The sequence below is a fragment of the Liolophura sinensis genome, chromosome 1 (assembly GCF_032854445.1).
Source record: "Liolophura sinensis isolate JHLJ2023 chromosome 1, CUHK_Ljap_v2, whole genome shotgun sequence".
In the NCBI taxonomy this organism is placed as follows: Eukaryota; Metazoa; Mollusca; class Polyplacophora; order Chitonida; family Chitonidae; genus Liolophura; species Liolophura sinensis.
The window spans coordinates 93,996,321-94,014,228 of record NC_088295.1 but is presented as its reverse complement, the minus strand read 5'-3'; the positions used below and the strand labels follow the sequence as shown (position 1 = coordinate 94,014,228).

Sequence of the window (17,908 nt, the reverse complement as noted above, 5' to 3'; positions counted from 1 at the left end):
GTGAACCAGGGACCAATTCACAAAGACATTCCTCACCTACGCCAAAATTTTAGTGTAATAAACAGCGTAAGTGGCTACTCAGCCTCGTGAACCAGGGACCAATTCCACAAAGACATTCCTCACCTACGCCAAAATTTTAGTGTAATAAACAGTCGTAAGTGGCTTAACTCAGCCTCGTGAACCAGGGACCAATTCCACAAAGACTTTCCTCACCTACGCCAAAATTTTAGTGTAATAAACAGCGTAAGTGGCTTACTCAGCCTCGTGAACCAGGGACCAATTCCACAAAGACTTTCCTCACCTACGCCAAAATTTTAGTGTAATAAACAGCGTAAGTGGCTTACTCAGCCTCGTGAACCAGGGACCAATTCCACAAAGACATTCCTCACCTAAGCCAAAATGTCAAGTACGATTGTAGAAATTATATATGAATTAAGAGCTTTGAATATCTCATCAATATTGTCTAGCCTTCAGCTATTGAGAGCTCGATGTGACTTTTTGTGCGAGTGGTGTAAGGGTACTTCGCTCCCATTGGCTAACGGGCTACAGATCACTGACTAACCAGCAGTGTCGGTAGTTTCTTAGCGCTATTGACAATGAGCAAACACTAACAAACACAATACCCCGGGGAAGTCCGGTAAAGTCCGTGCTCTGTTATAGACATAGCGTCATTTCACCAAAAAAGGTGAAATGGAAGCACAAGTCGAGTCGCTTGTAACTGCCCACAGTAGTGCCAGTTTCAAGATGTTAAATATTATACACATCATGCACGACTGTTTGATGGGATATGAACTTCGCACTGGTTGAATTTCACTTCTTCCGAGCTGAAATTTCTGATCTCTCATCCCACAATATACACCGTACATTTTTATTGTGCCAAAAAAACAGTTAATATGTATTTGCACAGAGAAACTTTCAGCCAACGAAACAAGCTGTCAGAGAGCACGGAAAGGGAGATAAATGTACATGGCCACCGTTGGCTATGGGGAACTCCTAAAACGCCTTCCCAACTGTATTAAGCCGGCCCAAAGCTATAACCTCACTTGTTCTTTCCTTTATTACGTCACAATTATCGTTGAAACGTGTGCTCATAAAACATGGTCGCAGAAGAATACGATGCGTTCTACTGTCGTTTGGACCGGCTGGTGTAGCTCGTCCTCGAGTCTCCCATTGCCTCATCAACGTTAGCGTGACGTCTCTATGTTTTTGGGGAATACCACGTGACCAGTGGAACCAAGAATCACCCAATAACGTATAATAATATCTAATACTTAATTGTCACTTAAGAGGTAAAAAGGAAGTTAGATACAGGCATGAGTCATTTGTGCCTCTTGTGTGGACTGCTGTTTTATAATTGCAAATGTTAGTTAACGTATTAAAGAATGTCTTTATAAAGTCTTCACGGCGTGGCCATACACGTAGCTCTACGTACCAGTAACACCACGGGCTACCGTAGACGTGCCCAAGCTGGTCCATGATAGGTCTATTGCACGATTCTGGGTCTCACAGGCGGGGTACACTTGGTGCGAATTTATCTCCGTGTCCTGAGCCCCGCCCCCCCCCACCCCCCCCCCCGCTTCCTGGTTCAGGCTTGATAACATGTGCTACAGATGTTAAGTCATAACTCGTATAACCTTGCTGTTCGAATGCAGAGATTTCTCTGAAGATTCGTCTCTTTAAAATTTACAAACGTAAAAATAAATTAGGTATAACCTAAACTGCCGGTCACATTGAAGTTCTTACTCCTCTGGTTTACACCAAAAAACACCAAACGTACGATGGGTGATCATAACTGTGACCAGGTGATGTCCACGCGCTATATGCGCCATCACCTGTGAAGTGCATAACCTGATATCACGGTAGTGACTTATCAATACAGCTGTTATGACCAGAGTGTCCAATGCCGTTTCAAGAATCAAATGTGAGATCTTCAATGTCAATAGTACTAAAAACATAGTTGGTCTTTCGTACAGGAAACAAAAATATCCTAGACTAGCATTGCTGGATGATGGTTGTATTTCCCTATAGACAGTTCTTTTATACCATACAATGTACACCGTTCCCTTATACCATACAATGTACACCGTTCCCTTATACCATACAATATACACCGTTCCCTTATACCATACAATGTACACCGTTCCCTTATACCATACAATGTACACTGTTCCCTTATACCATACAATGTAACCGTTCCCTTATACCATACAATGTACACCGTTCCCCTTATACTATACAAATGTACACTGCTCTCTTATACCATACAATGTAAACCGTTCCCTTATACCACACAATGTACACTGCTCTCTTATACCATACAATGTACACCGTTCCCTTATACCATACAATGTACACCGTTCCCTTATATCATACAATGTACACCGTTCCCTTATACCATACAAATGTACACTGCTCTCTTATACCATACAATGTACACCGTTCCCTTATACCCATACGAATGTACACTGCTCTCTTATACCATACATTGTACACCGTTCCCTTATACCATACAATGTACACCGTTCCCTTATACCATACAATGTACACCGTTCCCTTATACCATGCAAATGTACACTGCTCTCTTATACCAAAAAATGTATATCGTTCTCTTATACCAAGAAAATGTATACCGTTCGACTATACCAAACAAATGTATACCGTTCGACTATACCAAACAAATGTATACCTTTCCACTATACCAACAAATATATAGTGTATATCATGTATACATGAATTCCAGCGTGACGGAATCACATTTGATATGCGCTACAACGTTACCGCACACTGATCAGAACAGAAAACTTACTGTTTTTAACAACGACAGTGAAATTCCCAACATTTTATTGAGAAACCAGTGTCATATACCGGATTTTTTTTATAGGCCGGAGTTCTGAAATCTCCGTGACGGAATCACATGACTTGGAAGTGCATTCTGTACCACTAGTACATTTCACCCAAAATGTGCGAGCTGTGACCAGGAATCATGCAAACAAAGTATTATTTGCAGGCGCCAATGAACTGCCGAGGTATTAGAAGCTTTTTTGTATAGAAAACAGACCAAACAAGAAAAAAAAACTGAGTATACCGCTGTGACGGAATCACAAAATTATCGTGACGGAATCACGAGTACGATTTTATCATAACTATGGGAATAAAATTAGTTTGGACAATATGGCGATTAGCTAAGTAACACAAATTGTGGTCGAAGAGAAGCAAATGACGATTTCCCCACTTCACATTCAGGATGGTCGGCTTTGAATAGTTGGAATGCTTCTGAGATCGTCATACTCATATGTCGCTTTTGCTGCTTCACTTTGAATCCGTTGTCGTCTCTGACAATGATGACGTCAGCTTTACCTGGGGTCATTCTCGAAATGGAATCGCTTTGATAATATTCTGATACAGTAGCTTTAGTTCTGACATCTATTCCCGTGCTTCGAGGTGTTGTAAACTTCACTGATAAATACCGTGAAGCCAGGCCTTTAATCACTGCCAGTCGTTTATGTGGACTGATGGGGAGTGACGTTTCGACTTTACGTTTTGCCTTGCCAAACGTTTGGGGACAGCTGTAAGGTGTGCCTGAACCTGACGGTGTCTCTGTACTAGTCACAGTGGTGTCCATATTCCTTTCCCTCCATGCTCGGGTATTCAGCATTGTTTTATTTCACAGAGTTTCCAACTCAGCAGTTGTCATCCGTGCCCTCCGCGCCTGCTTCCGTAGCCTGTCATTCTCTTGGTACAATTCCAATGCTTCAGCATCACTTTTCAATCGGTTCCTTCTATCCCTCTGTCGTTCTGCGGCTGATTTAGGCATGCTGCAATATAACAAGATTGAGCTTTGAACAGATACATAATTGTTGTTATAGTTTGTTTGTATTAATCAAACAGGCCTATTTTTTAACCTCAGATTTGTTCAATGTGTACTTTTGTCATCATATATGCTAAACGGAGCTTTTTAAAATTGCACAACAATACCGTATTTATATTCTAATTAAGTCCTTCGCATTGTAAAGCGAAAGTGACGGAATCACATATTGGTAGTGATTCCGTCACACGGTTTTCGTGATTCCGTCACGGTTATGTGGGATTTGTATTTGTCGTTAAACTCTCGATTTTTTATGTAAAAGACCCTTAACACCGACTTGCCTTTGTATTTTAATCCTCCCTTTAGTAAGACTACTGCATGAACTGCAATATTTAAAAAGTAGCACTTTTCGTGACGGAATCACCAAAATCGTACGAATAAACAAGGATATTCACGTAAACTTTTGGCTAGCTAAGTTGCTTTTTGAACGCATGTTTGACAAAATAGCTGGCTGTGTTTTATAAAGTGTGAATTTATCTACAAAATGAGCCATAAATTAGGGCTGAAAACTCTTACCTTGCTGAAGATGGGTCCAGATTAGCGACTGTAAAATCTCACCATGCGTACGCCGGCCTCGTGACAAAGGCCTACAATTTCCGGTTGAAGTTTTCAGCACGCGAAAGACAAATACCTCATGCATATTCAAAAGCTACAGTCAATTTCAGGGCTTTAGGTAGTGCTCTGTTTGGATTTACTACAAGAGTTCCAAAAATGTTATTTTGAAATTTGGCTTCAGTGGCTCATTTTACGTGGAATTCATGTATATCGTTGGACTATACCAAACAAATGTATACCGTTCGACTATACCAAACAAATGTATGCCGTTCGACTATACCAAGCAAATGTATACCGTTCGACTATACTAAACAAATGTATACCGTTCGACTATACCAAATAAATGTATACCGTTCGACTATACCAAACAAATGTATGCCGTTCGACTATACCAAACAAATGTATACCGTTCGACTATACCATACAGAAGTGTACCGTTCGACTATACCAAACAAATGTGTACCGTTCGACTATACCAACAAATTATATCGTTCGACTATACCATACAAAAGTGTACCGTTCGACTATACCAAACAAATGTATACCGTTCGACTATACCAAACAAATGCATGCCGTTCGACTATACCAACAAATGTATACTGTTCGACTATACCAAACAAATGTATGCCGTTCGACTATACCAACAAATTATATCGTTCGACTATACCATACAAAAGTGTACCGTTCGACTATACCAACAAATTATATCGTTCGACTATACCAAACAAATGTGTACCGTTCGACTATACCAACAAATTATATCGTTCGACTATACCATACAAAAGTGTACCGTTCGACTATACCATACAAATGTATGCCGTTCGACTATACCAAATAAATGTATATCGTTGGACTATACCAAACAAATGTATACCGTTCGACTATACCAAACAAATGTATGCTGTTCGACTATACCAAACAAATGTATACCGTTCGACTATACTAAACAAATGTATACCGTTCGACTATACCAAATAAATGTATACCGTTCGACTATACCATACAAATGTATACCGTTCGACTATACCAAACAAATGTATGCTGTTCGACTATACCAAATAAATGTATATCGTTGGACTATACCAAACAAATGTATACCGTTCGACTATACCAAACAAATGTATGCTGTTCGACTATACCAAGCAAATGTATACCGTTCGACTATACTAAACAAATGTATACCGTTCGACTATACCAAATAAATGTATACCGTTCGACTATACCATACAAATGTATACCGTTCGACTATACCAACAAATGTATACTGTTCGACTATACCAAACAAATGTATACCGTTCGACTATACCAAACAAATGTATATCGTTCGACTATACCAAACAAATGTATGCTGTTCGACTATACCAAGCAAATGTATACCGTTCGACTATACTAAACAAATGTATACCGTTCGACTATACCAAATAAATGTATACCGTTCGACTATACCAAACAAATGTATACCGTTCGACTATACCAAACAAATGCATACCGTTCGACTATACCAAACAAATGTATATCGTTCGACTATACCAAACAAATGTATGCCGTTCGACTATACCAAACAAATGTATATCGTTCGGCTATACCATACAAATGTATAACGTTATAGGGAATCACAGGACGTGAACGTACAGAAACTGAGCATAGTGTTACAATCTTTTGATAAAGGGAACCAGAGGACGTGAATGTACGGCATCTGTGGACAGTGTAAGTCAGTAACAGTTAGTCAGTAAGTCAGTATAGGGAATCACAGAACGTGGACCTACAGAACTGAGGATAGTGCCACAATCTGCAGATAAAGGGAAGTTCATGGCGTAAACGGACAGCATCTGTGTTTATGAAATAGTCTGCCGATATAACTGTGGACAGTGTCACAATCTGCAGATATAGGGAAGAACATCAGGTAACCATAGAACATCTATGGTCAGTGTCGCAATCTGCCGACATAGGGAATCACAGGACGTGAACGTACAACATTTGTGGACAGTGTCACAATCTGCCGATATAGGGAATCACAGGACGTGAACGTACAACATCTGTGGTCAGTGTCGCAATCTGCCGACATAGGGAATCACAGGACGTGAACGTACAAACATCTGTGGTCAGTGTCGCAATCTGCCGACATAGGGAATCACAGGACGTGAACGTACAACACCTGTGGACAGTGTCACAGTTTGCCGATGTTATGAATCACAGAACGTCAACCTACAGAAACGTCAACATACGGGGACTGTGGAGCGTGTCACAATCTGCTGATACAGGGAATCACAGAACGTGAACGTACGTGTACAGGGACGATGGACAGTGAGTGCTCTGGATTTGCCTGCAATCTGTCAAATATATGGCCGTCGGAGATGGACTTCATTGAACACAGTCTGCTACATTAAGCCCGAGGGTGTGTTCTTTGTGTAGCACTATATCACGAAGTCTCCATCACGCTCTGAGACGTAGCTTTACTATAATTTAGCTAAAAATTGTAAATCTCTGTCAGTATATTTGTCGGTATTTCAAAATAAAATTATATTTGCATGGAGTTAGAAAATGAAACTTGAAGATCATCATCCGTTACTCCGGGACTACGGTCTTGTAGACCCTACGGCTGCGCTTCTTGGTACCAGAACTTGTAACGGTTCGGTACCTGCATGACGTTTTTCAGTCTACAGGGTACGGGTATAGACAAATACACGTGTCTCTACTGACCTCTGGTCATCGAGATATCGTCAGATGAGCCACAGAAATCCATACTTCCGATGATGAAGTCGTTGTATATCTATATGAAAAAAAGCCCTACTTCTTTCCTCACAATGCAGCACAGCCACACATTACTTGATTGTGGATCATGGAAGCCTTTGGCTTCCGAGGAGTTGAGCTTTGTAAGCATTCTCTACATGAACAGTTAGTCTAAGAATGAAACATCTGGCCTAACTGAGGTAAGCTGATTATGTGTGATTATGTGTGAGAGATCTGCCATTTATCACACTCCTGTTGCTGTTCTCATTTTGCCCTATGTGAGACATCTGTCATCTATCACACTTCCGTCGCAAATCTCATTGTGCCCTATGCTCTCATTTTGCCCTATGCTCTCATTTTGCCCTATGTGAGACATCTGTCATCTATCACACTTCCGTCGCAAATCTCATTGTGCCCTATGCTCTCATTTTGCCCTATGCTCTCATTTTGCCCTATGTGAGACATCTGTCATCTATCACACTTCCGTCGCAAATCTCATTTTGTCCTATGCTCTCATTTTGTCCTATGCTCTCATTTTGTCCTATGTTCTCATTTCTAGCATGTTTTATGTATACACATACTATGATGATTTTAATTCAAAACAAACTGAGCTGGATGCGTCTTCCAACATCTTAAATCTGCAACGACAGTTAGCCTATAATTAATTAGCGACGTTGTAACTGATGACAATTTGAAATATTGATATTACATGTACATATTGTTTTATTCGTCGTTTGTCATTTTCTTAGCAAATTTCATCATAACAAGACAATACAATAGAAAGTTTGACAAAAGTGATAATCAACGGACAATCTCATAATACCTGTCAATCTAAGTTTCAATCAGTCAGTTAGCAAATCATTAGTGCTCGACCGCCCTGACCGGATATTCTTACCGTTATGCTAGCTATAACCATTACTCTTGCTACAAAATGTTGACACACAAAGATAAATGTTGCTTATACCGTAACATGAGGGCTTAGTTGGGACTAAAGAGAAAGTGTACAAAATAATGTGTAGTAGAAATCAGTCTTTTAAATCAGTCAGAAAAAGACAGTTAGCAGCTGTAAACAATAGCTGGGTCTCTCTTAGCTCTTATGAAACATCTGACTTTACTAAAGATGTTTTCGCTTTTGCAAGCCAGTTTGGCTTTTTTAAGAATCACCAAGAGGCTACATTTGTATTGCGTGGGCTCCTGGAGAGGAGCTCCACGTTTGAGATACGACTGCTCGCCCACGTAGACACGGAAGATTCGAAAATTGGCTCCTCGCCTGCCTGTAAAGTCCAGACCACCGCCTTCGGTGTCCAGATAGGTAAACAGACGGTTAGTGGTCAGCCAGAGGAAGCCGCTGTCGTCCCAGCCGTAACTGTCCGGAAACTGGAAAGTCTCGGTGTCTTGGGCAAGTTCCAGCTGTGTTTCCAATCGGACTGTCTTCTCAGAGCTCCCCTGTCTCTTTTCATCCCCTTTTCTCGGCCAGTAGTATACAGCATTCCTTTGATGGACGCTGTAGTATAAATTCTTCTCACCATGCATGATTCCTCCACTCTGGCCAAACTTTCTGCCAACATTTCTCACGGCATTGCCGATGTCAGCGTTTGGGTCACGGATCAGGCTGGTGGGCACCTGATACAGGTTAAACCCTGTCAGAGCGCAGTAATACAGATAGTCGAAACTCGGAGACATGGCGATTCCGTTTATAGGGCCGTCAAAGAAGTAAGTTTCGTTACTGTACCCTGTGTTTATGTTGAAGGTCCTAGCTGCGGGGTCGGGGTCCGCACCCATGGACGGGTGCTCGTGACGATGAGAACGATCTCGTCTGGAGTCGTACACTATAAGACCACCAGCGCCGGCGGCGTCAGAGATGAAAGCATAACCTTGATTATCAATCATCACATCGTTGAGGTAAGAGCTGTTGTAATGGGCCACCGAGTCGGGAAAAGTATGCGTCTTGGCAAAACGGTTCCTCTCAAGGTCGTATATGTGGATCTGGTGAGGGCACAGGTTCAGCGCCTTTGTGCCAGGTGTTGCCGCCAAGGTGTTGACTCGTCCATTGTCTATCAAGTACATGAGTCCAGTGTTAGGGTCGATCTCCATACTCATTACGAACTGCAAAGCGGAACAATTGTGTACGTCCTGTGCCTCCCAACTGGGGAATGGTCGCAAAACGGAGCGCCCATTTTTCACGATAACCTCATTGAAGGTGGAGGGAATGCCCAGTGCCCATCTCGGAACGGTCACAAAGAGGCGGCCTTTATACAGTTTTATACCGCTGATCACGCTGTTTTCTGGGATGTAGCTGCCGCTGGCGATTGCTCTCTGTTTCTCAGCCTCGGAGGGCCAGTCATATTCTAGCTGGACCCATTCATGAACTAGAGTCCTGTGACCAAAAGTCAGGTTGGGCGCCCAGGTGCGAGGTCTACGATGATGGAAGAAGGGCCGGACACTACAGACAGTCAGTCCGAGGACAAATATCACCAACACTCGACTGGGCATCGTGGACAAGGTGGTAGTATGGCTGAACGAAATGATCAGCTGTGTTAGGGAACAGTCCGCAGCGCCTTTATTTATACGAAAACCAAGTAAACTATACGCGAGATCCGCGTTCATTCGGAAATGCATTTGTATCGGAAAGCGTGTATTCCGAATTACGTTGCCGGAGAACAACTATATTAAGACTGTGATTGTAACCACATCAAAATTAGATTTAATCAGTTGATATTGTAAATTTATCAGTCAGCGTGTCCGTAGTCCATTTCAACTCACTATGGTTTGCCTCAGACAGTTTACTCATCTCTCCATTCAGTGTAGGATGCTGAATGGTAGATTGTGTGTTGTGTTCAGGACAGACAGGTAGAATGAAGATATTAGCCTATACCGCTATAGTTACCTGTTAATTCAAATATGTACTCAGTCTTTAAATCACGGAGCTTAGCGGGTCTTCTCTCAGCCAGTACACTAAAAACCATATTAGAACTTCAGTGAGGTGTTAACTCGCAAAAGTCCGGTCTGAACGTTGTGTATGACGATGAAATTTGCATTAAGCCTTGCATTAAGATTTAGGCCTGACGGTTGTCTCTAGTCCGGGCGCAATGTTCGTGTGTTATGCATTAGGATGAGAACGTGTACTGATATTTACCGACCACTTGACCCAACAACTGAATGGACATGTGGACCATCCTTGTCATTTTTTTTCGTAAACCTGTCTGTCTTTAAAGTAGAAAACAAATAAAGTTTTCAACTCGAGCTGATTAATGTAGAAGCTAAAGAAGTGTATGTCTTGAGGCCTCAATGGTCTCAGTGAGTCAATAATAATGCTTAACCTATGTATTCTGCTAAGTCATGTATGTTAAGTGCTGTCCCAGAACTGAACATTTTCCTGTTAATTTTCCAGGGAGCCATGCATACGTAGTGCAAATACAAGATAAAACACTCCTCGCATACTGAAAGTATCACCTGAGTCAGAAAGGGCGTGAACAGTTACCCTGTTACAGTGACACGTGGTAATCTATACACCCGTCATTGTAGGACACCTATATACGCTTATGACTACATTACTTCAATCTTACCCACGACCAACGCTTTGGTCTATACAAAGATATAAATGTTAGAATTGCCGGAACAATGTCGTGGGCGTCATGTTTCGGAATACCCAAGTGTAACAGGAAAGAGACTGGAGAAGACAGTAAAACATTCTCGATACGGTGTAAAACGCCAGTGAAATAAATATAAATCTCCGGTCATATACCAACACTTTTATCCCCCATCACATACAGGCACTTTTATCCCCCACCACCACATACTGGGACTTGTATCCCCCGTCATAAACCGGCACTTTTATCGCCCATCCTATACAGCACATTTATGATAAACTTCAGCTGTAGGCTATATAGGCATGCGTATAAGCAATTGCGTAGTGCCTATAGATGTGTACACGTATACGCTATCTTTGTGTACACGTGTAGGCTATCTTTGTGTGCACGTATACGCTATCTTTGTGTACACGTATACGCTATCTTTGTGTACACGTATACGCTATCTTTTAGTCCAAAACACCCTCCATGGGTTCATTCTTCTATGCTTAGAAGACAATAAATGGCCTTACTTTTAGTCGAATTCGGATTGCGAGAAGCATGACGCGCACCAAGCTAACGTTGTACAGCTCAGAATATTTATTTGCTTATTTAATATAGATTTACATAAATCTATCGTCCCGTTCATTTGTCCTACACGTACGTGACAGTACACTTCAATGTGATGTGAGTAAGGTGAATCCTGCACAAACCTGGCTTCTATATAGTGTAATCAATAGACACTCGTCACTCTAATCCGTAACGATTTTCGTTTTCATTTTCTATCAAGGAATCACGCCCGAATAATTTTATATCAGCACTGTATGAATCGATATATACTCGGACTTTGTCAAATTATGAAAGGGAAAGTACAAGGATATGTGTAAATACCAGAAAAAGCTGAAACGGCTGGTACATGTAGACAGGCACCACAACGTAGGACTAGCTATAGTGATGACATCACCAGGATTTTCCTGCTTGCGTGGTCGTCCATTGTGTGTGCATGATTTAAAATGAATGAATGAGTTTACGTCGTGGATTTACGCCGTTTTTAACAATTTCTCAGCCATATGACGACGAAGAGTCATTAGGTCATGCAGGCATATGTGCATATAACAAATAATGTATCCTCTTGTGGCAGGGCGAGACCATGCCACCAAAGTGTTGCCGCCACTGAAGTATCATGCCGAAGACACCCCATGCACTGACAACGGGCCAAACAGTCATATTTCTTTGCTCTAAGCTCTCAGTGCTGAGCGCCAAGCGAGTCAGCAACAACTACCATTCATATAGTATTTGGTACGGTACATGCTTCACGAGTGTCGACAGTCCATATTCCGGCGGTGTGTACATGTGTGGTCTTTCAAGGGGAAACCATGCAAATTTAGCCATTTCTGTCAGTTGTTGGCACAACTCCCTTGTGTATAATTTAATTTAACTAGCCGAATCTAAAATATACAGTTTTGTTGAGAAACAAATTTATACATATATATGCCTAAAGAGTTAGAGGTCTTCACCTTATTTTCATATCATTGTTTATTTACTTAATATGACGACAACGCCGCATTTTTTTTATATTTCATACCAGTGAATCTAATAAATTACAACTAACATAACTGTATTTTTTTCACTATCCCAGGAAATAATCAGATGACAAGAGATCTGATATCGCGAGTATAAATATCATATATTATATCAACTATATCATACTGCATGTCGCCGCGGCTCTGGTTTCACCCTCTTTATATAGTATTTCAGTAACTGACCTCACATGTAAGCTATATAACCGGTGTCACGCGTAGTCACTCCACCATGAATGAAATAAAGTTAAATATACAATGTATGTAGTCATGTAAGCACATGTAATTAAAAAATAAGAAAAAAAAACATGAGCTTCACAAAGAAGTTATATTGCAAGGTATTATATAAGTGAGAAATGTAGACATCAGTCAGGAGTTAGTGTTTCTACAGAGTGTTTCGGATCATACATGTACCTTAATGGAAAACTAGACAACGTGTGAGCTTCTTTCATACCTGAAGCTACTGAATTCCATAAAAAATGTCTGAAAAGCTGTAGGTGAGATAATTTGTCTTAAAACACTGTGTAAGTTACAGTGGGTTACAGACTGAAATGAAATCGTCTCACTGGCAGGCCTATTATAACGGGTCTATGGCTGTTCTTAAGCTTACTTGCAGTATTGATATTTTATTTTATGTTATTTTTTTGTATTCATTTCATTGTTGTTTAACTCATAACTAAGGATGAGTCGAAGGGCGGGCTTGATCTCGTATCTCCACTATCCTGGTGATTGAAGAGCACGTGTCTGATTACAGGTAGGCTACCAATACCCAGTATGTCCCGATCTGATCTGTGTACAGAGTAATGCCGCTATAGGCCACTATGTAGTTCATTAGGCCGATGTCACACCAAACGTCAGGATTAATGGTTGCATGGAAATGGTTGCGTAAATTGAGAATGTTACAGATTGTAATCAAGCGGGCCCGTCGGTACATGCGTGGTTGGGGAACCCCGACAGGTACAAAAATAGCTCTATCAAATGACGTCATGACAGATGATAGTATTTCCCGCCATTCCGCAAGTATGGCGGTACAACCTAAACAAGATCTGCAGCTAGGTAAGACGCGGAATTTAAGACAAGGTGGTTTCACTGATTAATAACCGCATCTGATTTTTGGGCAGATAGTGATGCAACTGCTATTTTTGTCTTTATAGATTCTGCCCAAGAGCAAGGCTTCCTGTCTTTCCACCGCTCTCTTCCCTTGGTAAGATGTTGTTGTTGTTACATTTAGTATGATGATAATGTCTGTCTTAAGGTCATGGTAAAGTGCACAAACTTTCCACCCCTCCCATTTTGAGAGGGGTCTGAAACAGAGAGATAAAAGGAACCAGCCCCCATGGAAGTTGTAAAGACGAGGGTGAAATTTACGTATAACTTTCAAGAATGTGTGGACCATGAATAGTACCAGGCACAAATCTCATACCTACACCCCTCTGGTTGCCTTACCCACTGTGAACATGAAATATATCAACACTGGGGTGAAAAGGTATCATTTGAATGCAGTTACCTTCCATGTAGTTATAAAATCAACAGTCAAGTCCGGCTCATGCTGGCTTCCTCTCCGGCTGTACAGCAACCTGCGGATGGTTGTGGGTTTCCTCCCACCATAATGCTGGTCGTCGTCGTATAAGTGAAATATTCTTGAGTACGGTGTAAACCACAAATCAAATGAATAAATAAATAAAATCAACAGTTTACAAGTGAACGATCACATTAAAAATGTCTTTGAACACTAATCTATGTGATATGTGAGCAACTTTTTTAATTTAGAACCCTAAATTAATTCAGTCAGACTTTCAAAAGCCAGGGTAGGTAAGAAATTTTGCTGGAAATCTGCCATTGAATGCACTACTTGTTTCAGACAATTTTGTGGGTAGTTGTAATTATGAACTGTCCTACATACTAACCTACTGACCGTTTCACTTGAGAATGGATACATCCATTCAACCATCAGTGGGTAAACACCACTTTTGTTAACTGTTTATGGCACTGTTTTGTTCACTTTGTTTAGCAAGATGTTTTTCATTTCATTTTTGCTTTTTCAGAAGTCCAGCACCACCCTTCGTGTGTTTGAGAGAACGGTACGTGACATTGTCTAGCAGATTGTGTCCCCATGGTTATGGACTTTGAGGCTAGAATTATTGTTGGTAATGTCCACAACTGAGAAGTTAACTGTTGTTCACATGCATTGAGTAACTGAGCAACTGAGCAGTTATCTGTGTGAAGAATGGTGAGCTGAGTCAGTATTGAAGTCAGAACGTTGGTCGACTGAGTAATTAATGGTGTGGCAAGTGGTGAACTGAGTAATTGTGTGTGACCAGTGGTGAACTGGGTAATTGTTTGTGAACAGTGGTGAACTGAGTAATTATGTGTGAGCAGTGGTGAACTGGGTAATTATGTGTGACCAGTGGTGAACTGAGTAATTATGTGTGAACAGTGATGAACTGAGTAATTATGTGTGAACAGTGGTGAACTGAGTAATTATGTGTGAACAGTGGTTAACTGAGTAATTATGTGTGAACAGTGGTGAACTGAGTAATTATGTGTGAACAGTGATGAACTGAGTAATTGTATGTGAACAGTGGTGAACTGAGTAATTATGTGTGAACAGTGGTGAATTGAGTAATTGTGTGTGACCAGTGGTGAACTGAGTAATTATGTGTGAACAGTGGTGAGCTGAGTAATTATGTGTGAACAGTGATGAACTGAGTAATTGTATGTGAACAGTGGTGAACTGAGTAATTATTTGTGAACAGTGATGAACTGAGTAATTATGTGTGAACAGTGGTGAACTGAGTAATTATGTGTGAACAGTGGTGAACTGAGTAATTGTGTGTGAACAGTGGTGAACTGAGTAATTGTGTGTGACCAGTGGTGAACTGAGTAATTATGTGTGAACAGTGGTGAACTGAGTAATTATGTGTGAACAGTGGTGAACTAAGTAATTATGTGTGAACAGTGGTGAACTGAGTAATTATGTGTGAACAGTGATGAACTGAGTAATTGTATGTGAACAGTGGTGAACTGAGTAATTATGTGTGAACAGTGGTGAACTGAGTAATTATGTGTGAACAGTGGTGAACTGAGTAATTATGTGTGAACAGTGGTGAACTGGGTAATTGTGTGTGAACAGTGGTGAACTGAGTAATTGTGTGTGAACAGTGGTGAACTGAGTAATTGTGTGTGAACAGTGATAAACTGAGTAATTGTATGTGAACAGTGGTGAACTGAGTAATTATGTTTGAACAGTGGTGAACTGAGTAATTGTGTGTGAACAGTGGTGAACTGAGTAATTATGTGTGAACAGTGGTGAATTGAGTAATTGTGTGTGACCAGTGGTGAACTGAGTAATTATGTGTGAACAGTGGTGAACTGGGTAATTGTGTGTGAACAGTGGTGAACTGAGTAATTGTGTGTGAACAGTGATAAACTGAGTAATTGTATGTGAACAGTGGTGAACTGAGTAATTATGTGTGAACAGTGGTGAACTGAGTAATTATGTGTGAACAGTGGTGAACTGAGTAATTATGTGTGAACAGCGGTGAACTGAGTAATTATGTGTGAACAGTGGTGAATTGAGTAATTATGTGTGAACAGTGGTGAACTGAGTAATTGTGTGTGAACAGTGGTGAATTGAGTCAGTATTGAAGTCAGAACAGTGGTGAATGAGTAATTAATGGTGTGGCATGTAGTGAACTGAGTAATTGTGTGTAGCAAGTGGTGAACTGAGTAATTATGTGTGAACAGTGGTGAACTGAGTAATTGTGTGTGAACAGTGGTGAACTGAGTAATTATGTGTGAACAGTGGTGAATTGAGTAATTATGTGTGAACAGTGGTGAATTGAGTCAGTATTGAAGTCAGAACAGTGGTGAATGAGTAATTAATGGTGTGGCATGTAGTGAACTGAGTAATTGTGTGTAGCAAGCGGTGTACTGAGTAATTATGTGTGGACATTGGTGGACTGTGGTGAACTGTGTAAGTTTATTTGTGTGTGAACAGTGGTGAACTGAGTAATTTGTGGTGTGTAAACAGTGGTGAATGGTCCTCGGTGTAATTCTGACATAGTTTTGAAGATTTATTACTTTGGCTTTGCAACATCTCTGGTTGGATGAAAGTTACTTGTCAGAACACATCAGACCTGTCTTTATTGATAGGTTTGTTGTGAAACTTGTTCAGAAGATAAACCATCAGCCTATCGGTGGTGTATTCGTTGAATTTAGGTGCATGTGAACAAATAACCGGTTGTAGGTGATGTTATAAACTACTGATTGTTTTTGTTTTCAGCCTTGAATTGCAACGTCCATAAATGCAGTGAATTCACTTATTGGATAGTATTGTTCATATTTGGAGGTATATCATTTCTGTCATGAGTATTACTGTTGATAAATGCAGTTACATCATTATTTATGTTATGAATAGCACTTATGTAAATGGAATAAGTTTTCCTGAAAGATCAGTTTGACTAATTAACAACACACGTATAACAGTTAATATATATGTATACATTGAGGGATGTCTGCTGAATGTGCAGGTGTACGGTATGTATGAAAACAGGTATTGAAACTGAATGTGGCCCATGGGAGTCAGCATTGATGTGTGTCCTGTGCTCCTGTTTTCACTGTATACCTTGGATATTTGTAGGACTACTACACAGTGCATGGATCTGATGCTGTGTTTGTGGCAAAGGAGGTGTTTAAAACATCAGGAGTGATCAAGTACCTGGGTCATGGTAAGTAGTCATGGTACTTTTAATATCAGTGGTGATCAAGTACCTGGGTCATGGTAGTCAAAGTAGTCATGGTACTTCTAATATCAGTAGTGATCAAGTACCTGTGTCAAGGTAAGTAGTCATGGTACTTCTAATATCAGTGGTGATCAAGTACTTGGGTTATGGTCGTCAAAGTAGTCATGGTACTTCTAATATCAGTAGTGATCAAATACCTGGGTCAAGGTAAGTAGTCATGGTACTTCTAACATCAGTGGTGATCAAATACCTGGGTCAAGGTAAGTAGTCATGGTACTTCTAACATCAGTGGTGATCAAATACCTGGGTCAAGGTACGTAGTCATGGTACTTCTAACATCAGTGGTGATCAAATACCTGGGTCAAGGTAAGTAGTCATGGTACTTCTAATATCAGTACTGATCAAATACCTGGGTCAAGGTAACTAGTCATGGTACTTCTAACATCAGTGGTGATCAAATACCTGGGTCAAGGTACGTAGTCATGGGACTGACGAAGTACAGGTAAAATATAACCATGATGATGGAGCTATCATCAAAATGTGCTATGTGCATTCCAACAGAACAAGACCTTTGTAATGCATATGTACAGAAAATTAGGGAATTTTGGTATAAAGGCCAAGGCTGAGGTTTGTGTACACAGTTCATTACATTGGCTTACAGTAACAGTGGAGAGAGGATGGTATGGCCTACATTACAGGGACTTACAGTAGCTGTGGAGAGAGGATTTTATGGCCTGCCTTTATACAGGGACTTACAGTAGGAGTGGAGAGAGGATATTATGGCCTGCCTATATACAGGGACTTACAGTAGGAGTGGAGAGAGGATGTTATGGCCTGCCTATATACGGGGACTTACAGTAGGAG

At 40.7% G+C, this 17,908-nt stretch overlaps 2 protein-coding genes across 2 annotated transcripts in view; one reads left to right on the top strand and one right to left on the bottom strand.

The window, feature by feature from the left end:
* Nucleotides 1-7,900: 7,900 nt before the first annotated feature.
* Nucleotides 7,901-9,643, bottom strand: LOC135465897 (protein yellow-like). Its single transcript, XM_064743271.1, has one exon. The coding sequence runs from the start codon at nucleotides 9,641-9,643 to the stop codon at nucleotides 8,207-8,209; it is 1,437 nt and encodes a 478-aa protein (XP_064599341.1). The 3' UTR covers nucleotides 7,901-8,206.
* A 3,678-nt stretch (nucleotides 9,644-13,321) lies between these two features.
* The window catches only part of LOC135465889 (DNA mismatch repair protein Msh2-like), a 39,115-nt gene continuing 34,528 nt past the window's right edge, over nucleotides 13,322-17,908 (top strand). The window contains exons 1-4 of the mRNA XM_064743261.1: nucleotides 13,322-13,355; nucleotides 13,454-13,503; nucleotides 14,345-14,380; nucleotides 16,942-17,029. Coding sequence (XP_064599331.1) covers nucleotides 13,322-13,355; nucleotides 13,454-13,503; nucleotides 14,345-14,380; nucleotides 16,942-17,029 — 208 coding nt within the window. The remainder of the gene's footprint in view (nucleotides 13,356-13,453; nucleotides 13,504-14,344; nucleotides 14,381-16,941; nucleotides 17,030-17,908) is intronic.